This window comes from Hyperolius riggenbachi, chromosome 4, assembly GCF_040937935.1.
Source record: "Hyperolius riggenbachi isolate aHypRig1 chromosome 4, aHypRig1.pri, whole genome shotgun sequence".
Taxonomy (NCBI): domain Eukaryota; kingdom Metazoa; phylum Chordata; class Amphibia; order Anura; family Hyperoliidae; genus Hyperolius; species Hyperolius riggenbachi.
Window position 1 is genome coordinate 141,907,307 of NC_090649.1, and position 24,588 is coordinate 141,931,894.

The 24,588-nt window shown below is 44.9% G+C and overlaps 1 protein-coding gene across 2 annotated transcripts in view; it reads left to right on the forward strand.

Moving 5' to 3' along the window:
- Positions 1-24,588, forward strand: part of WWTR1 (WW domain containing transcription regulator 1) — a 129,600-nt gene that overhangs the window by 102,247 nt on the left and 2,765 nt on the right. Inside the window, exons 3-4 of one of the 2 annotated variants that reach the window (XM_068280738.1) lie at positions 12,181-12,392; positions 23,259-23,392. In XM_068280738.1, the coding sequence (XP_068136839.1) occupies positions 12,181-12,392; positions 23,259-23,392 (346 nt within the window). The remainder of the gene's footprint in view (positions 1-12,180; positions 12,393-23,258; positions 23,393-24,588) is intronic. The other variant, XM_068280739.1, reaches the window with a different exon arrangement.

A 24,588-nucleotide genomic window follows, 5' to 3' on the forward strand; every position in this document is an offset into this window, starting at 1 on the left:
AAACCTCCCCTGGTGGGTACTCACCTCGGGTGGGGGAAGCCTCCGGATCCTAATGAGGCTTCCCACGCCGTCCTCTGTCCCACGGGGGTCTCGCTGCAGCCCTCCGAACAGCGGCGACAGAGCCGACTGTAGCTTCAATATTTACCTTTGCTGGCTCCAGCGGGGGCGCTGTGGCGACTTTCGGCACGGAAATAGACGGAAATACCCGATCTCCGTCGGGTCCGCTCTACTGCGCAGGCAACTGGCGCCTGCGCAGTAGAGCAGACCCGACGGCGATCGGGTATTTCCGCCTACTTCGGAGCCGACAGCCATCAGAGCGCCTGCGCAGGAGCCAGGAAGGTAAATATTGCGTCACGGCTGTACGGAGGGCTACAGCGAGACCCCTGAGGGATGCAGGACGGCGTGGGAAGCCTCATTAGGATCCTGAGGCTTCCCCCACCCGAGGTGAGTACCCCCCAGGGGCCGTTTTGTCGTTACAGTTTCTCTTTAAGGAATGAAGAGGTAAGATAACTCTCTCACGTGTGGAGGTAAGTTTTCTCTTGCCTTATTATCTCTAGCATGATCTTAGTGAATTGAGGCCAATGTCTTTTAAAGCTTATTATCTCAAGTGTCTGGCAGAGTTCTCTGCGACTTTGAAAGTCGTGGAGCTCAATGGCTAATTTGCATAGATAACAACTGGAGTTTCTTAGCTTTTCCTTTACTGCAAACAATGTTAGACTTATGTCTCTGCTGCTAATGTTTATTTTCTTAGCTGTACTACACATACAAATCATTAGATCATCATTTTTTTCCCGCTTCAGTGTCTCTTTAAGGCTATAATTGGTTTTGAGTCACACACCTGCAACATGCATGCAGCCAGGGGAGTCAGACCAAAGTGAAAGCATCTGATCCGCATGCTCCTTCTGGGCCAGTGACATGAAATATTAGAGGCAAAGCAGCAGCACAGAAGTCAGGCAACTGACATTGTTTCAAAATGAAGATGGCAGCCTCCCTATTCCTCTCACTTCAAGTTCTCCTAGAGGCCTGGTGCACACCAAAAACCGCTAGCAGATCCGCAAAATGCTAGCAGATTTTGAAACGCTTTTTCTTTTTTTTCTGTAGCATTTCAGCTAGCGTTTTGCGGTTTTGTGCAGCGGTTTTGGTGTGGTAGATTTCATATATTGTTACAGTAAAGCTGTTACTGAACAGCTTCTGTAACAAAAACGCCGGCAAAACCGCTCTGAACAGGCGTTTTTCAGAGCGGTTTGCGTTTTTCCCTTTACTTAACATTGAGGCAGAAACGCATCCGCAATCCAAAAAATGCCTCACCCCGGGAGGATTCGTTTCTGCAAAACGCCTCCCGCTCTGGTGTGAACCACCCCATTGAGATACATTGACCAAGCGTATCTGCAGCCGCAAGCGGCTGCAGAAACGCTGAAAAAGCCGCTCGGTGTGCACCAGCCCATAGTGAGGTTAATCATGGGCCTCCTGCGGGACTATCACACTGATCATTCCTTATACATACCCCACTATAAGAGGAGGAAAAACAAGCTTGGGTGTTCAGATGCCCTGTCTATTTGATAGAGGTATTAAGAGAAAAACAACAAAACTGGGAATGGTTTGGATGGATTTTGTTGTGGCTGAGATCAGCAATAAACAAATGCAGTACATTACTACAAAGATGTTAATTTGAACTGTGTCTTGATAGAGGAGTAGGATACTTGTGGTGCCAGTGATCCAAATGGTTAAAATTCCATAGAAGTCTCATTGGTGTCATTAGTACTTGTCCATGAAGAACAGCACTGTTCCTTGACAATTTAGAGTGAAAAATGACTTCTACTTCCTGTCTAGCTTTAGCAGAGTCCGTCTGAGATAGCAGATTAGGCTACTACAATTATAGTCTGCTCAGTCTATCCTAAAGGGGCCCATACACTTATACTATTTCCCGCCGATATACAGCAGATTCGATCACTGTGATCGAATCCGCTGTGAAATCGTTGCGCAAACGCCAACCGAATGATCGTATTCCGTCCGAAATCGATTGTTCCAATCGATCTGTCTACGCGGAAGATTTTGCTCGATTGCCAGCGGGTCGGGAGTGCATTGATAGAGGCGTTCGAATTTCCGACGACTGACGCTAGCTAGCAATACATTACCTGATCCGGCCGGTGCATATCCCCTCTGTCCACGCTACTCCTTCTCTGCTGGGCTCCGGCAGGCTTCACTTCTTCCTGTCCCGACAGGAAGTTTAAACAGTAGAGCGCCCTCTACTGTTTAAACTTCCCCGGACAGGAAGTACAGTGAAGCTGGAGCCCAGAGCGGAGAAGAAGACAGTGGGGACTTGCGCCGGCCGGATCAGGTAATGTCTGCAGGGGGGGGCAGCGGCAGCTCCACAGATGGTGAATCGATTTCATGCTGAAATCGATTCTCAATCTGTTTGCAGTAAAGGCAGCCATATGATCCCTCTCTGATCAGACTCGATCAGAGAGGGATCTATCTGTTGGTCGATCTAATGTCAAATCCACCAGTGTATGGCCGCCTTTTGGCTGACAAACAATGTCTGCACTTGGCTTATGATGTCCTCCATTTCCCCAGTGACTGAAGGTCATCAATGTTTCTGAGGAGTGACAATCTTGCGGACAGCAGAGGCTCCTAATACAAATCTATTGCTGGCTGCTTGTCACAGCATTTATTGAAATGTTGCACATGCATATGGCATATGGTTCTGAGCCCTTGTGAGGGTTGTTTACAGTATACAGTGACCAAATCCTGTCACTAAAGTGCTGCAGAAAATGTGAGCTTTATGTAAATGTCTTGTATTACTACAGTAGAGTCTTGGTTAGCTGGCCTGGACAGGGATTGACTGATGCTGGATAACTGTGCTTTCTGGTTACTTGAAACTCAATGTTAAAAATAGGCCTAGCTAATCCTACACATTATACATACCATGAAGTCTGTATTACCGTAAATGTTATAATCCGGTAATTGAAAGTATATTAAAGCAAAGGTTTGGGACCCGAGAATTACATGGCAGAATAATGAAGGATTGTCCTACACTCTTCATTCCTTTTGAGTCCTCAACCCTCTAGCGAGTAATATGCTACCTGCGGTAGTTGTCAAAAGGTTACACTATTTTTAAATGATTGTGCTTGAAACTGTTGGGTCGTTGGGCCAGCTTTGGGCATATATATCATCAACCCCTTCCTTTCCCCCTATCCCCTCTCCCTATCCCTTTTCAATCCCTCTCCTTTCCACTGGTAGTGTCCATTGGCATGATGTGGGATTCCCACCCATGGATCTTCCCTTAATCCACTTATTCCTTTTCCTTCCTTGTTCCCTGTTTTCCTTCCCTTCCCATAAAAAAAAATGTAAGCATGTGTTTATCTCTTGTTTTATCTTCCATATATGCTACAATTATAAATCACTAAGGGCCCTTTCACACTGGAGGGATTTTTCGGCGTTTTAACGCCATGGCCGAAGTTGGCGTTTTGCTAGGTAAAAGAAAGTCCATAGACTTTCATTTTACCTTTCACATCTAACTCGGCGTTTTGGAGCGTTGCGTTTTAACGCTCCCAGGAGCTTTTTCAGGGCTGTTTACAGCCGAAGTTGGCTGTTGGCGTTTCAATGATAGTCAATGGAAAACGCCAACTTCAGCGTTTTCAAAGCGTTTTACAGCTAATTTGTTCACTTATTTTTATAGTAGAAAAAAAGACGTTTTCATATGAGCTGTAAAACTCTTTGAAAATGCTTTGAAAACGCTATGTATTGGCGTTAAGCAAAAGGCTGACTTTCAGCCTTTTCTACCGCAGCCTCTAGTGTGAAAGAGCCCTCATGGTTTTTACTGCTGTTAACTATGAAGCTATTATCACGCATCCCCTGAGTAGGGAATTTGCAGTTCTCATGTAAGTTTAATATGTGAATGTAAATCTTTTCAATAAACACCCTTGAAACAAAAGTATATTAACCTTGGGGGAGCCTGGGAACCTAGTCTCTGAACACAGCAGAGCCCAAAAACGGCCTAAGAAGTAGGCCTTCACCACTGTGAGTACTGCTGGCAACTTGTTCTGGTTACTTGAGACTACTGGTTAGTTGAGTTCTGGAAAACTGGTACTCTACTGCAATAATAATTATACATCATTGTTTCTGTAACTGTCAGGTTACATGGCCAGTGATAGAGATAACAAAGACAAACTCTCCAGTGTTAAAGATGGGGACTTTTGAAGTTTAGAGATGTAACCATTAAAAAGTTGGGCTTTCCACCAGACATAATGAGCTTTTTACAGACAGAAGGTGACGATGTATATGAAGACATTCTTTTACTTGGTACATTTATTCAGGGCTGGTTCTAAACTTTTTGCTGCCTGAGGCAAACTTGTGAGGGTCCTCCTCATTCAGGACAGAAGTGCCACCTCCTCCCTTCTGCTGCGCAAGTCAAATGAAACACTGCTGCTCTCCTGCCTCCCCCTAACACTCACTGTCAGACTCCTCACACAGCACAACAAGCTGCTTTTCCCCAATGATGACCTCTTCACCTTACTCGCTCTCCACTCACTTCTCCTCCTACTCTGACTGCATGCTGTAAGTGTGAACACACAGTACAAACATGCTACCCCTGTAATCAATGCGCCTGATGCAAATGTTTCACCTTGCTGGATGAGAGAACCGTCTCTGCTTTTGTCTGAATCCTCACTCTTAAATGGTAAATACAGCGAAGTTGTTTTAGTGCAAGACCATTAAAAGGGGCTCCTTGCGGCACCTAAGATTTGTGTGCCACCTTAGGCCATGATTTGAATCACGGCTATAGCAGCGTTCACTGAGTAATTTGGGCACCGGCAATAGGAGCACAAATTACATTATAAAAGGCGTAATACGGAGGACTGCAATATTGGAGCACGTATTGCATCTTCCCCTATTGAATTAGCTTATCAGTAGGGCATAGTTTAGTACATAGCCGAGTAATTTGTGTGAGCAAGGTGAGACATTTTTCAGCTTCACCCGTCACCTAATATTTTCGCGAGCCTTTATTACATTCACATGTTTCCTTGAGGAACAGCTATTTCTCATATTTTTTGTGCTTTCTTGCCACTCATAGCAAACTTTCCAAATATGACCTTTCACTAGTCTGACTGCAATAAACTGAAATCTGATTGGTTGCCTTGAGCTTCCACTCTCATCCTTGCTTTATGTTGTGTTGGGATTCGTGCCGTTTCAGAAATATGCACTAACCATTTATAGTTGCGTGAGAACTCTCCCTTTGCTGGTAAGTCGCAGCCATGGGTTTCAGATGTAAAACTGTTACTGTCTTTTGGATTTCCACTTTCTAAATACCTTGCAGATTTTTGGAACAAAGTTCAACCCAAGTAGAAAAAAAAAAAGAGTCTGTGTTTTTCATTGATCTTGTTGGACGGCCTGCGCCGCTTCTCAGAAATATGCTCAGCATACGTCTCCCTTTACTGGCGAGGCCGGCTAGATGAAGAGAAAGGGGCCAGCGCCTCTGATTTGCAGCAAAAATTATAAAGCCGGTGGGTTTTGCTGTCCATAAAGCCACAGACATGTGTTTTCCATCAGACTCTGTACAGTCTGACACCTGACATTGGGCAGTCCTCATAAGTTAATGTGAAGACAAACAAATGGTAGTGCTGAGCAAAATGGCTCTCAGCTGAATTCTGAGTTCTGCTGACAGAGGGGAACTCAGAAGAAGGTAATCTGGGAGATTAGCACCCCAGATGAGCGGACCAGCGCACGCCAATGGAAATCCAAACCAACCCAGATGTGTTCAAGAGGAACTGCAGTGAAAATAACATGACTAAAATGTTTTTGTTTTTATTATTTTTTTTTTTCCGGTATTGATTTATAAATTAGAGGTGAAAGTGTGGAACACCGCTGCACTATACAAGATAGGACTGAGCTGGATCACAGGCTGCCAAGCCAAACGTAGGTATGCAATGAAGTAGCTAGATCCGCACTTGGTCTCCAACTCGAAATTGTTTATTCAGGACATATCCCAGCGCAGTAAAGCAGCATCTGCTGACATGTTTCGGACTCGCAGGTCCTTACTCCTAGCCAATGAGTAAGATGAGTAACATGTCAGCACATGCTGCTTTACTGCGCTGGGATATGTCCTGAATAAACGATTTCGAGTTGGAGACCAAGTGCGGATCTAGCTACTTCATTGCATACCTACGATTTATAAATTAGTTATAGTCTGACCATTATAAGATCTGTCCTCTACCTGATTTACATTCTGAAATTTATCACAGGTGGTGACATCTTTAGTCCTGTCAGGTGCAGCTCTGCCGAATGTTTGTATACTGTACTGAGAGCTCCTAAGTAAGTGTAAATAATGTCTGGTCTCCCAGAATGCTCGGCGTGAGGAGAGGCTAATCAGCGTAGGCTGTGACATCACTGGAAGGGCTTTTAAAGGTATTTTATTAATAAGGTTTGAAAATATTTCCATGGAGAAAACTCCATAAAAAAGTTAATAGGATATAGGCTAGGCCTGAACGATTTTAGGAAAAAATTTAATTGATCGATTTCTGTCCAAAGTCACGAGTTCGATTCACGATTTCCTTCAAATCAAGCTTTGTCCCCCCTCTGTGCTTGTTTGTTTCCCTGCCTCTCTTTGTGCACCATCTGTGTCTCCTTTGTGTCTCTATATTTTCCCTTTGTTTGTGTCTCCTCTGTGTCTCTCTCTGTACCTGCTCTGGGTCTCTCTCTGTGCCTCCTCTGTCCCCCAAGCTGCGGAATATACATTCCGGCACAAGTCCAGCGACGCACCGTCTATCCACTTCTTCTCCTGCAGGATCTAATGCATGGCACACTTCCTGTATGTCTTGTGACACACAGGAACCAGGAAGTATTCCGTGCACAAGAGCTGGCACACGGCAATAGAGACCAGACAGTGTTGGGTTCGGGCAGAAGGTATGTCCAACACTGCCGATGCTGCGGGCCGCACCCGCCCGGACTTGGGGGAAGTATGAAGTTGCTTCTTCAAACTTCACCTATGAGGAAATTACGTCATTGCGATACTCTTGGTGATCGCGATTTCGGTTTAAATTCAATTTATCTTTCAGGCCTAATATAGGCATGGGTGTAACAATCACCCCTGTGACCCCTGCTATCGCAGGGGGGCCCAGAGGCTTTGGGGGCACCGCCCTTTCCCCAACTGCAAGTGCAGCCAGTTAGCAAAAAAACCCTCCCTGTTCACTCACAAAAACCGTCCTGCCACCTCCTCCCGCCATGCAGAGTAGCAGGAGTGTCTGCAATTTTTTCCTACTTCAAGACACTGTTTCACAGCAGAACACTCTCTGCCGCTATTCGCCGCCTCCCGATCATGTGACCATCATGGGGTTCAGAGACCAATGGGCCCCTTGCTATTTTTGCAGGCGGTCCCTATTAAGTCTAGTTTCGCCCCTCGATATAGGCTATAGCATCTTGTCTTTATACAGTCTTCAGTGATCAGATGACGCTTGAATCTCTGGCCACCCTCCTGTGTCTGCTGGGATTACATGTTTCTGCCCTCCCCATGTATACCTAACCTACTTGTAGTTCTGGGCTATCCGTGAGATTAGGAAATTCAGCAAGAAACCTCACTACTCAGGTGCCAACTGAATACACTGCCATTAAACTGGACACTTGTGTGACAGCAGAGGCACAGAGGGAGCAGCAGCATTGCTCCAGGTAACGTAACAATAACCAGCAGATGGTGCATACACATTCCTATGGAATATGAGGCAGTGGAGAGAGGCGGTATGTTCCCAAGATTGGAAAGTCCTGTTGGCTCATTCCACTTGCATTCTAGCATGTCTTCTGCACCATACAGCCAGCATTAAGTGCTCCGATACATTCTGTCAAATTACTTTTAAACTGTTTGCGAGGGTTAAATTACTGTATCCAGCTTCTACTGGTAGTCTTTCTGCTGGAGAGGTGAATTGCTTGCAGCTGTATTTACTGGGAGTAAAAGACTTGCTGCACCTTTAAAGATGCTCTGCTTACGAACTTTCCATATGTTGAGATTTTTTTTTTCAAGCTGCAGTTTAAATATCTGGTCACTCCCAACTATAAAGTTTCAGATACACAAGAAATATGTGGCTCGGATTACCTGAGTATCAAGTAGTATGCGTCTCAAGTGGGTGGCCTGGGGACACACATACAGCTTTTTTATTCAAACATGACCTAATTCTTGCGTTGTGTTAATAATTATATTTGCAAACAACATTTTTCTAACCTACCTTATCTTATCACGTTGGATATAATAGCACAGATAGTCAGCAGTGCTGTCACTGCTGAAGCCTTTTTAAAAGGATTTGTGCAAGCATTTTTCTTTTCATATACGGTATCTGCGGTTTCAGGATCTTTTCTTTTACATTCAAATTATTACAACTTTATTGGGCATCCAGACTGTGCTTAACACAGCTACCACATGACTTTCCACTTTGTTTGCCAAAATTCAGGAAGGATATTCTCAGGGCTGTGGGGTCAGAGTCAGAGCAATTTTGGGTACCTGAAGTCAGAGTCAGTGGTTTCATAAACTGAGGAGTCGGAGTTGGAGTCGAATGATTTTTGTACCAACTCCATAGCCCTTCAAGGGCTGTGGGGTTGGAGTGAAGTAGTTGGAGCAATTTTGGGTACCTGGAGTCGGTGGTTTCATAGTCTGAGGAGTTTTAGTCGGATAATTTTTGTACCCACTCCACAGCCCTGGATATTCTAAAGCTAGCAAGTTTGCCAAGAGATTGATTTACCACTACTCCCCACTGACTCTCAGCAGAAAACGTACTGGGATTGATCAAACAGTCCAAAAGTGATTAAAAAGGTTATTGATTGAAATTATTGGAATCAGTAGATCACTGGCAGACTAGATCAACCAACTCTATGTTACCTCCTGTGTATTGCTACTTTGTGTCTTCATGCAATATACATGTATAGCTTGGGACATGAATGAGATTAGCAGGTAGGGCTTCGTACCAGGCTAACTGATCTACCAAGCAGGGCTGCTGCTACCATTTAAGCAAAGGGGGCATTTTTACCGATGGTCCCCGAGTACTGCCAGGCCCCTCCCCAGATCTCTCTCCACTACTCCCCGGGACCCTGGACTGTTTTTGACAGTAACTCACATTTCCAAATGCGCTGCCTCCGTGCTCGCTGTCCCCAATTACCGGCGCTGGCTGTTTCTTCTCCATTACTGGGCGCATGTCATTACACATGCATCAGGTCACTAAGAAGAGGCAGCCAGTGCTGGGGATAAAGATGGGAAGCACAGGTGGAGCAGCACAGCGGGACAGGTGAGTTCAGAAAACTGCTAAAAATGAGGCAGGTTACCATAGTAGATCGGGGGGGGGGGGGGAGAAAACGGCAGCCCTAGACGCATTTCACAGTGGCCCTAATTTACTGAGGTCAGGGAGAAATTTGCTATAAATGTGTCAAATTTTTGAAAACCTCATCTGAGTCATATCAGATCTTAGTGAAGCTTTGCTAAAAGGTGAGTGAAATAGCATCTGTGAAATTGCAGTAGCTTAATGCACCTTCAGTAACGATCATTTTACCTAAATATTTTTTTTTTTTAAATTGCACTGTAAGTGCTACATGTGGTTGCTAAACAGTTATTACTATGATCTGATATGATCCAGGGTAGCGTTGTAATCTTTTTCAATCTAACAAAAGGAAACATTTAGGGGCCCATACACTTATACTATTTCCCGCCGATATACAGCAGATTCAATCACTGTGATCGAATCTGCTGTGAAATCGTTGCGCAAACGCTGACCGAACGATCGATTTCTGTCCGAAATCGATCATTACCGTCGACCTGTCCGCGCGGAAGATTTCGCTCGATCGTCATCGGGTCGGGAGTGTGTCGATAGCGGCGTTCGAATGTCCGACGACCGACACTAGTGGCAATACATTACCTGATCCAGCCGGCGCGTATACCCCGCTCTACAGCTGTCCCTTCTCCGCTGGGCTCTGGAAGGCTTCACTTCTTCCTGTCCCGACAGGAAGTTTAAACAGTAGAGCGCCCTCTACAGTTTAAACTTCCCCCGACAGGAAGTAAAGTGAAGCTGGAGCCCAGAGCGGAGACCGGGGGACTCACGCCAACCGGATCAGGTAATGTATGCAGGGGGGGGGGGCGCAGGGGCAGTTCCACAGATTTTGAATCAGTTTCATAGTGAAATCGATTCAAAATCTGTTTGCAGTGTAGGCAGCCAATAGATCCCTCTTTGATCAGATTCGATCACAGAGGGATCTATCTGCTGGTAGATCTGGTGGCAATCGAGCAGTGAATGGCAGCCTTTTGACATAGTCCAGTCCAGGTATTCTGGTTAACACATGGTTTCTACTACAGCCCATCCTTGGTAACCCAGGGCCTATGTTACTACTTGTGGCTGGATAGTGTACTGGTTAGAGAGAAACCGTGACCAAGAATTGATCTTCACCCCAATCAGTAGCTGATACCCCCTTTCCCATGAGAAATCTTTTCCTTTCCTCAAATGGATCATCAGGGGGCTCTGTATAGCTGATCTTGTGGTGAAACCTCTCCCACAGTGGGATGTCAGGACCATGGTCCTGACAGTTTCCTGTCTGTGAAGCTCATTGTATTATGGGAAATAATAGCTGTTTACAGCTGGGTCCAACTGCCAAAAAAAAGCAAGCAGCATCTCATTCCAGTGACATCACCTGCCAGCAGTAAAAATGTCACCATGTGGTAAATGTCAGAATGTAAATCAGGGACAGGAAAGATATTACAGTGGGCAAACACTGGCCAAATCATTTATACATAATTATTGTAAAAATGAAGCATTTTTATTACATTATTTTCACTGGAGTTCCTCTTTAAGGGCTCTGCCTCTGACACAGGTGACCGGGGTTTGAATCTCAGCTCTTCCTGTTCAGTAAGCCAGCACCTATTCAGTAGGAGACCTTGGGCTAGACCAGGCATGGGCAAACTTGGCCCTACAGCTGTTACGGAACTACAAGTCCCACAATGCATTGCAGGAGTCTGACAGCCACAGTCATGACTCATAAGGGCAAATGCATCGTGGGACTTGTAGTTCCGTAACAGCTGGAGGGCCAAGTTTGCCTAGACTCAGGGGCGCCTCTAGGCATAGGCAGTACAGGCCATTGCCTGGAGTGCCATTGGTTCTGGGGGGTGCCATGTTGCTGGATTAAGCCCCACCCCCCACATTAAGCCCTGCCACCAGATTAAACCCTGCCACGTGGGTGTTCTATTTCTTGCTTCTGCTGCATCTACTTAGCGTAAGTTGCAGGCAGCTGCCACCTCTGTATATTGTGCATCCTTCTTTACCCCTTTGTGCCCCCTTCTGTCCCTATTGTGCCTCCTTCTGTCTCCTTGTGTCTCCTTCAGTCCTTTGTGCCATGTCTGACCCCCTGTTTGTCCTGTCTCCCTTTGTGCCTCCTTCAGTCGCCCTTTGCCACCTCTGCCTCCTTCTGTGCCTCCTTATGTCCCCCTGTGCCTCCTTATGTCCCCTTTGCCTTTATTTGTCCCCTTGTGCTACCTCTGCCCCCTGTTCCTCCTTCAGTCCCACTCTGCCTCCTCCTGTCCTCCTGTGCCTCCTTCTGTCTCCCTTTGTGCCTCCTGTCTCCATGTGCCTCCTTTGTGCCTTCTTCTGTCTCCCTATGGAACTTTCTGTCCCTATCTGCCTCCTTCTGTCTGCCTGTGCATCCTTACATCCCCTTCTGCCGTCTTCTGTCCCCCTTTTGTGCCTCTGTCTCCCTGTGTTTTCTTCTGTCCCCCTTTGTGCTTTTTTCTGTCCCCCATTGTGCCTCTTTCTGTCCCCTTTGTGCCCCCTTCTTTCTGGTGAAACGCTGCCACATTACAATTATTTACTGGTTAAACATTGCAGCATTACGGTTATTTCCTGGTGAAAAGCTGCTGCATTACGATTATTTTCATAGCGGGGCTCCACAGGTTTTCTTGCCTGGAGTGACAAAATGGCTAGAGACGCCCCTTGCTAGACTCCCTAACACTGCTACTGCCTACTGAGCACACCCTAGTGGCTGCAGCTCTGGCGCTTTGAGTCCACCAGGAGAAAAGAGTGATATAACTGTTACTTGTCTTGTCTTGTCTACTTATTGTACTGTTGAATCCACTCAGTAAACTGCTCAGGTCTTTGCTCACTTCAGTGACATGAGATACAGTACAGTTTAGGAATCTTGGACTAATAAACCATCTCCCTTTTCTTCTAGTAATGAATCACCAGCATCAGCAACAGATGACTTCTAGTCCAGCCATGTCCCAACAGAGCCATCACTCCCAGAATCACCAAGCAGCACTGATCAATCTGCCCAATTCACTCACTGCCCAGCAACAGCAGCAACAGAAGCTCCGCCTGCAGAGGATCCAGATGGAAAGAGAAAGGATCAGAATGCGGCAAGAAGAACTCCTACGACAGGTGAATGTAGGCAGCAGCATTGCATAATAATAATAAACACTTGTCCTAATGTGCACCCTTGGAGGGGATTTATTTCAGCCAAATAAAACCTTGAGTTGCTTGGATGACTAATTGACAAACAGCTGATGGCTTTGATTGACCCAACTTCCTTCTTTTCCTGGATCACTAGCATTGCCCCCTTTATTTTTACATAGACAGTTGTTCCAAAACTGCATATATTCCACTCAGATTATGCATAGGCCTATCAAACAACTGTTACTATAGAGCCATAGAGATACGTGCTCCCTAGTTATTTGGGTTCAGCCACACCTATGGAAGAATTGCCACACATCTCTTTGACCAATAGTAACGTCCATGCATTGACATGTGGATGCCTAGTGTGTGCAAACAGTTGCCCAGAGAAAGGTTGCTGCACGCATATGAAGGGGAGGGGAGGGGGGGAGGGAGGGGGGTTGGGGGGGTTCAGGGCACAGGGATTGATCATCATACGTACAAGCTAAGCTCTACTTTGCAGCTATCCAATTAGACTTTAAAGGACAACTGTAGTGAGAGGTATATGGAGACTGCCATATTGATTTCTTTTTAAGCAATACCAGTTACTTGGCTATCCAGCTGATCCTCTGCCACTAATACTATTAGCCATAGACCCAGAACAAGCATATGCAGATCAGGAGTTTCTGACACTATTGTCAGATTTGACAAGATTAGATGCATGCTTGTTTCTGGTGTAATTCAGACACTGCTGCAGCAAAATAGAACTGCAGGGCTGCCAAGCAACTGGTATTGGTTAAAAGGAAATAAATATGGCAGCCTCCATACACCTACAAAATAAAAAATTGACTGGGTCTCGACCTGGATTTGTGCAATTATAGCAAAAGTTTTATTATAGCGGTTGAGCTACTGGACTTTTCTCTACTGTAGCCTCCATACACCTCTCACTACAGTTGTCTTTTAAGACCTGTTTTACACCTGGCCAGTGCGTTTTCGGTGCGATGCTCCGCCCCATCGCAATGCACAAATCGTTATTCATATGACCATGCCGCAGAGTGTGCCGACAGGGTCATATTCATAGCGACACCCCTTACACGCCTTTACCACCCCTTGCCCAGTGATGTACTCTCTGCTTGACAGGAAGTATGTCACTGGGATTCCCAGGTTCCCTGTTGTATTCTTGTTGTTCCGCACCGCCAACGTATTTTAATTTTCTGCATCACTCATTGACTTACATGCATTCCATCGCCACAGAAGTCCAATGGTAAAACACTGTTGACTTTGCAACGGTCCAGTGCTAGGCCCATAGACTTTCATTGCTATTGCCTTACCCTGTGTGCAAAAAGGGTAACCCGAGGCAATGAAATCGGCCTCGGAGAAAATGATAAAAACAGGTTGTGGAGGTCGCAGGCAAGTTTACGGGTCCTGAGCCTTGCGGGTCGAGTGCGGGTATTAGATTCACCAGAAAGAGTGTTGTGTTGCGGGCTGCGGGTCAGATGTGGGTCTGAAATATTAGGCCAACACAGGCCTCTGGTCACAGAGATAGATTATCATAAAGACATATCCTAGCACATTAAATAATAAAGGTAACGTGACACTGTTATTTTATGTGTTCTACTGCTACACTTAAACAATGAGCACCATCCTTCACCGCCACTGTAGTTCTCTGTCCATGCAGTGTACCACTGTAGTTATACTTGTAAAGCAGCACGAAGATCTGGGGAATGATGGAAAAACTGCTGGTGGAATTTCTCATGAGATCTCTAGGAATGAGTCACTTGATAGTCTCACTGTAAGTTAGGAGAATCCCTAATGGTAAAGAGACTGCATAATTTGTGGTCTATAATGTCCCACTACATGTCAACAAACTTGACTTTCTGCACAAGAATACCGGACTTTAGGCTTTTCTTCTACTTTCCATTTGCAGACATTCTTTCAGTCTGAGTCATTTGTGCATAGACAGGAATTGTCAAAGTAATTTACAGCATTCAAGTTCACCAAATACAGATACTCGAGTTAAGTGCAGACAGATGAACTGTTTGCATTCTTGCTCTGCTGTATAAATATAAGCTCATAGATAAAAGACTATTGGACATACTGGATGTATGGGATAGTGATTGATATTGGGAGGGCTACCACAGTTTAGTACCTTGTGTTTTCTGGTGGGGAACTATTTTGCAATCACTTATAGCAGGGTCTTTGTGGAAACAGTGGGTGCAGCATGACATCCATATATGGAAGCTGTCATATGTTTTTCCTTTGAAGCAATACCAGTTACCTGGCTATCCTGCTGATCCTCTGCCTCTAATACATTTAGCCATAGACCCTGAACAAGCATGCAGCAGATCAGGTGTTTTTGTCATTATTGACAGATCTGACAAGATTAGCTGCATGGTTTCTGATGTTATTAAGACACTACTGCAGCCAAATAGAAGAGCAGGGCTGCCAGGAAACTGGCATTGTTTAGAAGGAAATAAATATGGCAGCTTCCATATACATCTCACTTCAGTTGTCTTTTAAAGGCTTTAATAAGCAAAATGTAATGTATACATGTGTGGATAAGCACTCCCATGCAGTATACCCAGCCTACACAGTAGCCTGTGTGCCCCCAGTGCAAGTCAGCCTCTCTCCCCATAGCCAGATGTGCCCCAAGGATGATACAGCTGTGTTTTAAGATGACACTAGATGGTGTCATAAATATGAGACACAGCAATTGCCACACAGGAGGAGTCCCCGATCATTGCACCGCTGACATGTTGCTTGCACACTCTGCTCCACAAGCCAGGGGACACAGGTAGTCTTGAGCAGCGCACTCTGCACACCATGTTGCAGATAGATGGGGGCACAGACACAGCAGAGAGCTGGCTGGCAAGAGCAGGATCACTAGTGCGCAATCCTTACACTCTTCTGTCAGTAACAAAGCCTGCTCCACCATCCGTTCTGCTCAACTGACTCGCATATAAGCCGTGGGGTGGGGGGGGGGGGGGTGGGGGTGGGGGCTTATACACGAGTATATACAGTACCTTCTGTTTTAAGAAGGCAAAATTATATTCACTGTTGTTTTTCAGTAAGAGGGCTTTTTGGTTTCTTTTAGCCCCTTCTACTTTCCTATTGGTTCTGGGTCACCATGAGCTATCTGGGTATTCTGTAAATGATCATTTCAGATGACCTAAGTTAAAAAAGTGTGCAAAAGACTTTAGTATGAGGAACAAATACTGCAAACACAGATGCCAAAATGCACTCTGGTAAACGAGGAAGAACAGGGAGGGTATGGATGTTGCTAATGCATATTATACTTGCACTGATCGCCTCCACCTTGACCTTGTTTTTCATTTCTGCAAGTGAATAAATAAACATGCAAGCAATTATACTAATGATTGCGTTACACACCAAGCTTTATTATAACTTGTGGTGCACCTTTGTAGGGAGGGACATCCTCACACTGACGTCACCAGTTTATCAGGAGAGACTTGTCACTACTCAGATGTTCATTAACTCGGCTTCCCAATATGACAAGTGTTGGAGGTCAGATCACACATTTTACGTAGCCTCTTATGCCTGACATCTGACACACTCTACTTCCAGGAACCATAAGCGCTGCAAAGTGGAACATCTATAGATAGGTGCCTCCTGCAGTACTGCTTACACTCTCTAACCAAGATTAAATACTAAGAAATAATACAAATAAGGTATTGGAATGATGTGTGGAAGTCTGGATCATGACAATCCCCCAAGCTACAGCTAACAGGCCCTAGTCTAAAAGCAACAATGTGAATAGGTGTTCTGGTTACGAACCACGGCTTTCCTTACCTCCACTTCTGTGGTCATTAGTACTAAAAGTTACCCAAGTAGGTTGGCTTCACACATAAATCTGGTGCTGGTTTTAGAATATTTTGTATTTCTTCCGTGAAGCTTTGTGGCTTAATATGAAATTTGGTGGCCCTGAGGAAAGGAAATGAGGCACAATAAAAAAAAACTTGTAATTTTGTTTTGTTCTTCCCGACACTAATGTTGAAGACAGACAGTATTGGGGAATGAAAGTAATAAAAACCCAAAAGTTGCCCCCTTACTTCTCTACCCAGAACTTTAATCATTTTTTGTCCTGGGGATGGGCTGTAATAGTAACCTCTGCTTTAATAATCACAAGTATCTCCTCTCCCCCTACAGACATGATTTTTTATAATAATAAAAGATCCAGGTTCATATATTACAATAAACGTAGCTGTCAAAACAATATGTGGCTCTTGCCATCACATTCCACTAAATCCTATAGCATTAGCTTCAGATAAAAATGGCCTCTGTATTCAGTTCAGGGATCTTGATTTTGTGATTTCCCTTGTTTACACCACCTGTGTACCAGACGTAGTTATCCTCTCCAATGGCTGTGCTATAGCAAGGGCATGCCTGGACCACAGAGTAGTTGAAGGTGAACATGCCATGCTGATTGTCTAGGTTGTCATGGTAAAATGTACACTTCTGTGGTTTTGGAGTCACATGCCTATAACAGACATGCATCTATTAGATACACAACACCTGATCTGCATACACGTCTTGGATCAGTGGTTCAGAAATTATTGAAGACCAAAGAGCAGTCATGGAGTGGAGTGAGGAGACATGGACCTGAGTAGCAAATTGTGCTTTTTCCATCCCTCTCTCACTAATCTGCTCTCACTGCCCAACGGTCACCATTTCTATTCGTGTGATATTGGCAACAGGAAGAGTGTACACCGATCTAGTGATAATTGGACAACTGGAGCAGATTAGTGAGGAAGGAAGGGGCAGGCATGGTATATGATTTATGCTGGGTATACACGGCTCGATTTTGTCGCTCAATCGATTCCCCGCTCGATTCCGGGGGCGATTCTCTTATCTTCCGGCAAAATGATCGGGCGGGAGATCGGACATGTCGGAAATTATCGAGCCATCTAAATGGCTCAGAATCGAGCTGTGTATTCCCAGCATTAGGCCTGACTGTCACTCTATAAACAGTTGGGCACAGGCTTACTTTGAAGGCCAACTTTAGTGAGAAGAATATGGAGGCTGCCATACTTATTTCCTCTTACACAATACCAGTTGACTGGCAGCCCAGCCAACACCAGAAACAAGCATGCAGCTAATCTTTTCAGATCTGACTATAATTTTAGAAACACCTGATCTGCTGCATGCTTGTTCAGAGTCTATGGCTAAAAGTATTAGAGGCAGAGGATCAGCAGGACTGCCAGGCAACTGATATTGCTTAAAAGGAAATAAATATGGCAGCCTCCATATACACGGCTCCGTATCCCTCTCGCTTCAGTTGTCCTTTAATGTTTGCTTTAATGTTCAGCAAGGCGTTTGGTCATTCCAAGGGTAGAATAGCATGTTTAAAAATCTGTAATTAAAAACTTCTTCTAATCTAAAGTAAATGTTCTGTTTCAGTTACACAGCTTGATGTTGGATTGCTTTGGATAATTACATAGTATAAGGATTAGTGAATGATCACTTGTGAGCATCACCTGCATCTGAACCAGATAGCAGATATATGGCAGGCATCATAGTGAAGCAGTTTAGTTACCGATGGGAAGCTCTATCACTGGACGTCCTTATCAAAGAGCTACGTGGTCTCCTTTTATGAGTGCAGAATAGTGTGCATACTCAGACTCTTTAGTGTTCACTAAAGGTAATTTTTCTTCTGGTAAAGTTGCATTAATAAACCCCATAACAGTCTTCAGCCTTCATCAAAGACTTTTGCAATGCAATGCTCCCCGCTGTAATGACTTAATTGTAATAAGTACGTTGTCCCAAAGCTAATCCGTCACTTCTGGCTTATTATCCTTAGCATAACCTGTGTCCTGAGAACTGCTGAGTTAGTACTGTGACTGGTTGCTAGGTAACTGGAATGAGGCGGAAGGGCTCGGGTGAAAGGCTATGGAATTCCTTTGGCAAGTCTCTCTAGTCTCTTTTTAACCTGACAGCAGTTACTAGATGGCGTTCTAACCACTCTAGACTTGACAGCTGCTGGGCTGGGAGCAGACACACCCAGCAGAGAGAAAAGAAGTCTCTTTCAGGGATTTGTCCTGTTGGGGGTTTGCATTTTTGTAGGCAAAACTCAAGACTCCTTGTGGCCAATTTAATTACTTGCAGTGAACGCCTTACTCTGGGGGTATTAAACTAACAAGCCTGAACTCATATTAGCCCGGGGAATTTCTTGATTCAAAATACCCCTTGCACCTCTTCCAAGATGATTCATACCAGAATATTGTTTACAAACACAAATAGTCCCCAGGTACCCAATATTGCAAGGAGCCTTGTACATTGTTGTGTAGACTGAAGATGAAATAGACAAGAATCGTAGCACTCACAGATATTAACTATGCCTGTCAGGATGGGTTGCAGTTGTAAGCCTGGTACAAACCTTCAGTTTTGATTGGCCAATTTAACCACCTACGTGTAACATGATGGCCGACAGATTTTGAATACTATGAACAGATTGAAGGTGTGTACCAGGCTTTATACTTACCAGGAGGTGGCAATGTAGGTTGGATTCAGATTTATAGCTCCTGTCTTCCTGCATTATTGTTATTATTTAGTATTTATGTAGCACCAACATCTTCTGCAACACTTTTACGGAGTATGTATAGTCTTGTCACTAACTGTTCCTCAGAGGAGCTCACAATCGAATCCTTACCATAGTCATGTATCCATCAAAGTCTAGGGCCAATTTTAGGTGGAAACCAAGATGTGATGGGAAATTGGATTGCGCAGAGGAAATCCATGCAGACACAGGGAACATACAAACTCCATGCAGATAGTGCCTTGGCTGGGATTCGAACTGGGGACCCAGCGCTGCAAGGCGAGAGTGCTATGGACTACGCCTCTGTGCTGCCTGTGCATCAGTTAGCTGCAGGTAGAACAGTACCACCCTTCTGAGACCTATCAATAAAAAGAGAAGAACAAAAACAATTTTCAATTTTCGAAATCTGATAACTACTTTCATAATGGTGTATACAGTACCAACTTTTCTATCAGATTCTAATATCAGAAGCCTCATTCACCCAAATTAACAGGTAACTGCTCAACCATTAGTCCTAGCTTTGACCATTACTTGAAAAGCAGAGGTAAGGGGCCTATAGACTATCATTGTGGGCGCAACTTGCTACTTTCACATTTTTCAGTGTTTAGCAAAAAGGGTGAACTATGTCTGATGGAGTTTGCCACTGCCAAAGTGCTGTTATGTAATAGTCATGGTAAAAGTGGAGAAAACACTGCATAATGGTGATATTTTCAGCTGATTGCCACTTTTATAAATGTGGTGGTCAGAAAAGGTTAGTTATATTAAAGAAATGAGTGGCGCTGTTCTGGAGAACAACCTGTTCTCCCTTTTGTAAACAGACCCTGTAGTGTTATGTTGGCAGGCTAAACATTTGTAGTATCTAATGCTTGTATGAAGCGTATAGCTGGGAACAGGCATTCTGTAGTAGTGAGATATGCTAAGCAGGATGTGAATGCCATTGCTGTGCCCGGCACAGTCTATTAGTCTACACACATCCAGACTTGTCTGTACTTAATATTCATCAGAGAAATCTAGCCTTTGGGTAGTCATGCACAGGTCCATATATCCAGCAGATTGAGTCACTTAACTGAATAACACTTAAATGTAATCTGACAGTGATCTATTGACCCCACGTATCGGACGAACTCGACAAATTCACAAGTAATTTTGGATAGTTTATTGATCAAAGAAATGAATGGAGATAGCAGTACATTTTCACCACCCGAACAGTGTGGAGGCAGGGGATCAATGGCTGACTATTTCTGTATTGCATTAAGCCAGACATGTCAAAATCTGAGGGCCAAAGCTTGGCTTCAGAGCCAGCAAATTTGTCCCGCAAGTGGTTTCCCCACTTTGCATTATGCTTGGCCCATTCTAGACCACCAGGTTAGCTATATGGGGGGGAGGAAGCACTAGACCCCAGGGAACTGTTTAGGGATGCAAAGGGGGACTGCTAGACACCGGGGAACTGTACAGGAGTGGGAGGAGCCTCCTAGACACTAGGCAACTGTATAGGGTATGGAGCGAGGTGGGGCATTACACACCAGGGAACTTTATAAGGGAGGGAGCTGGCCACTAAACATTGAGGTTGGCCCGTGAATTGGTCCTAGTGTGCAATTTTGGCCAACTTTTGATTTGAGTTTGACTCTTAATGGTGGCATAATGGTCAAGCTTGTTCCTTGTGGGGACGCTCTTTCTGGGCTATTTGGGTTGCCTCCTCAGTCTCAATGTTTTGGGTCTCCGGAAAGTAGGAGAGGTGTGGATCTTCTTTTTCCTGTGACTGTGTACACCCTTCAACACAGCCTTCTTGGCCTTCAAAGCCTTAGACTTGGCTTCAGTCTTGACTGGTACAGTGTCCTTCTTGAATTTAGGAGTCATCTCGGGGGGGAAAAAAGCCAGTGCATAGTTTATTTTTCTGCATTATTAATGAAACTCAAGGGTATTATGCAGCATTTTACATTAATGAAGGTTTAAAAAAAAAAAATTAGACAAACAATGACAGTAACCTGACACAGGAGGGAAGAGGGCCCTGCCCAAAAGAGCTTACATTCCTACATGCTATGTCTGTGTTTACAGAACCATATCAAGCCACCCTTGATAGCTGTATGGTGCACTGGATAAATTATAAAAGGCACTTCCACACTATGAAACAAAAATGTATCCCGGCTGTCACCGAGCCTAAAATAGAAGCCTAAAACATGTTTGAACTTGTCGAGACCTTTGGCGCATTTTTATCTAAGACACTCATGAAGTAAATTTACTGAGCAATCCAGTGACACCAAGACATTCCCTGAACCTGCTCTGCTATTACAGTCTTAAAGCCGCAGCACCTGAGACGACAATTGAAAAGCGCTAGCGTGCCTGTGAATCGTTTTTGAGTTTATTTACAGCTTAATACCATAATTATTTGGATTAAAGGTGTGTTATTTCACTGATGTCAATTCAAAGTGGAACGGTGTAGCCCTGTTAGGAAATACTTAAGATGAGTATGTCTAATTTCTCGTAAAAAAGCATACTCTCTTTGTGTAATAATGGTCACTGTTTTACCTGGTAGGATCTATTACTGGTCTTCTTCCGTTATGCTGCATCTGTTTTTTGTTGGGTTAATGCTCAGTTGTGTAGTTACACACAGCCATGGAGATAACTGTCTCCTGAGGCAACCTTTCGTGATCACTTTGCGTGATCTCTGATCAGTATATAGTGTATAGATTATCTGCCACACTCCCCAATCTTTTCTACTGAGAGGGGAGGGTAGAGAATGAGCTGGAGGTGTCTTCCTGCATCTGGCAACAGAAACTGCAACAGAGCTCATTCAGGTGGTCCTTAACAAGCATGCAGATCAAAAGTTTGCCTGCATTTGCCACATGCTGTTTTCAGGTGTGTGAGTCAGATACTACTGATGCATAAAAGATCAGCAGAATGCCAGGTAACTAGTATTGCTTACAAGTAAATAAATATGGCAGCCTCTAGGTCAGTTGTCCTTTAAAGAGGAACTGTCACTAAAATCTTTAAAATATAAAACACATACAAATAAGAAGTACATTTCTTCCAGAGTAAAATGAGCCATACATTACTTCTCTCCTATGTTGCTGTCACTTACAGTAGGTAGTAGAAATCTGACATTACCGGTTTTGGATTAGTCTATCTCTTTATGGGGGATTCTCTGCATGGCCTGTATTCTTTATAAAGACATTCCCTGAAAAAGATTTATGCAGTGATGTTGGACAACCTCCCTGCTCACTGTACACTTTTTTTGGCAGTTGGACTAAGCAACTGCCATTCACTAATCAATATCACACAGAACAGATAAATCATGCTGAGTGAAAGTGGTGTCTTAACCACCCTGGCGTTCTGATTAAATCGCCAGGGTGGCTGCGGGAGTTTTTTAAATAAAAAAAAAACTATTTCATGCAGCCAACTGAAAGTTGGCTGCATGAAAGCCCACTAGAGGGCGCTCCGGAGGCGTTCTTCCGATCGCCTCCGGCGGCCAGAAGTAACACGGAAGGCCGCAATAAGCGGCCTTCCGTGTTTCGCTTACCTCGTCGCCATGGCGACGAGCGGAGTGACGTCATGGACGTCAGCCGACGTCCTGACGTCAGCCGCCTCCGATCCAGCCCTTAGCGCTGGCCGGAACTGTTTGTTCCGGCTACGCTGGGCTCGGGCGGCTGGGGGGACCCTCTTTCGCCACTGCACGCGGCGGATCGCCGCGCTGCAGCGGCGATCAGGCAGCACACGCGGCTGGCAAAGTGACGGCTGCGTGTGCTGCTTTTTATTTCATTAAAATCGGCCCAGCAGGGCCTGAGCGGCAGCCTCTGGCGGTGTTGGGCGAGCTGAGCTCGTCCAGACCGCTCAGCAGGTTAATGACACCAATGTATGGGGCTTTAGCAAGCGAGGCGGAAGGCGTGTTGCATGAGCTGGCAACACGTGCTCTCCATCTCTCATGCCTCAGTTCCTTCCTCCCTTCGTATGAGTCACGTCTCATCCTTATTGTGTACATTAATGACACTCTTTGCAGTATCATACCCACCCATTGGCTCCAGGTTATTGGGACATGTGGAAACAACCCAATTATTGCATTTAGCTCATATAAAGTTTAATGGATCCAGATTTTGACTAAATGATTGCTGACAGGAAAAGCATGACTTCCAGCCATTCAGTCACCTGTAGGAAGCGGCTCACGTTTTCTAAAATCTGACAGCGTCATTAGTCTGTGTGACCCGCCCATTAGTCTAAATATGGCTCCTGAAAATGAGCATTGAGTCCTTCTTCCTCCATGCAGTGCTGCTTATGTGGGAATTCATGTCTACTAAGCATCTAATCATTTCTCTCCATGTTTTTCTTCTTAACAGGAAGCTGCACTTTGTCGACAGTTACCAATGGAGTCTGAATCCATCGCCCCTGTTCAGACTACAGTGAATCCCCCCACCATGAACCAGGATATACGATCCATATCAAACAATGGTTCAGACCCTTTCCTGAACAGGCAAGTTTCAAACAAATACAATTCCTTCATAAAATGTATCATTTACAACTTATTGATCCTTTAAAGAAGAATGTTTTATGGGATTGGGCATAGGATAAGATACATATTTGTAATTTAGATTTTTGCTTATTTGTCCTACTTAAAGAGAATTTTAAACCCAAGATTGAGCTTCATCCCAATCATTAGCCGATCCCCCCTTTCCCATGAGAAATCTTTACCGTTTCTCGAATAGATCATCAGGGGTTCTGCGTGGCAGGGATTGTGAAACCCCTCCCACAGTGTGATGTCATGCCCATGGTCATGACTGTTCCGTGTCTGTGAACCTGATTGCATTGTGGGAAGTGTTCCAACTACCAAGCAAGCAATATCTCCCTCTGTGCACATATGTTTCAAAAAAAATCCTTTTATCATATCACATTGTAAGTGGGTGCTCCAAGAAAACCTTTTATCTCTGGAAGGCGTGGGGATCTTGGTTTTGGTTTTTATAGCTATCGATGTCCCCATTTGAGTGATTTAAAGTACTCCTATGGGGTACTTACCTTGGGAGGAGGAAGCCTCTGGATTCTAATGAGGCTTTGCCTGTCCTCTTCAGCCTTGGTGATCCAGCACTGGCAGCCCCCCGCTGGCAGGCGGTGCACGGCCAGTAGGGGCTTAAGCGCATGACAGTATTTACCAATCCTCGCTCCTGCACAGGTGCAGTACAAGCTTCCTCTCAGGTTCTAGGGGAAATAGCGGGGATGATCAGGTCTGCTCTGCTGTGCAGGCAACTCGCACCTGCTCAGTGGAGCAGACACGATTGGGCCTGGCTATTTCCGCTGCAGACCAAGGGGAAGCTTGTACTGTGCCTACGCAGGAACTTGGATTGGTAAGTATTGCTGCATGCTGTTCAGGGGCTACCAGCGCTGGATCCCCCAAGGCTGAAGAAGACATGAGAAGCTTCATTAGGATCCAGAGGCTTCCCCCTCCTGAGGTAAGTAACCCCCAGGGACACTTTTTTCTCTTACAGTATTACTTTGATAGTCCTTCCTGTTCCCTTTCTGTTCCTGGACCATCAGAGTGTTGATTTGAACCCTAGTGATCCAGAGGACAGAAATGAGAAGCAGGAGTTTAGAGACACAGAGCACTTCATAAAGATGAAATTTCCACTTACCTGGAGCTTCCTCCAGCCCACCGTAGGCCGCAAGGTCCCCAGGCAG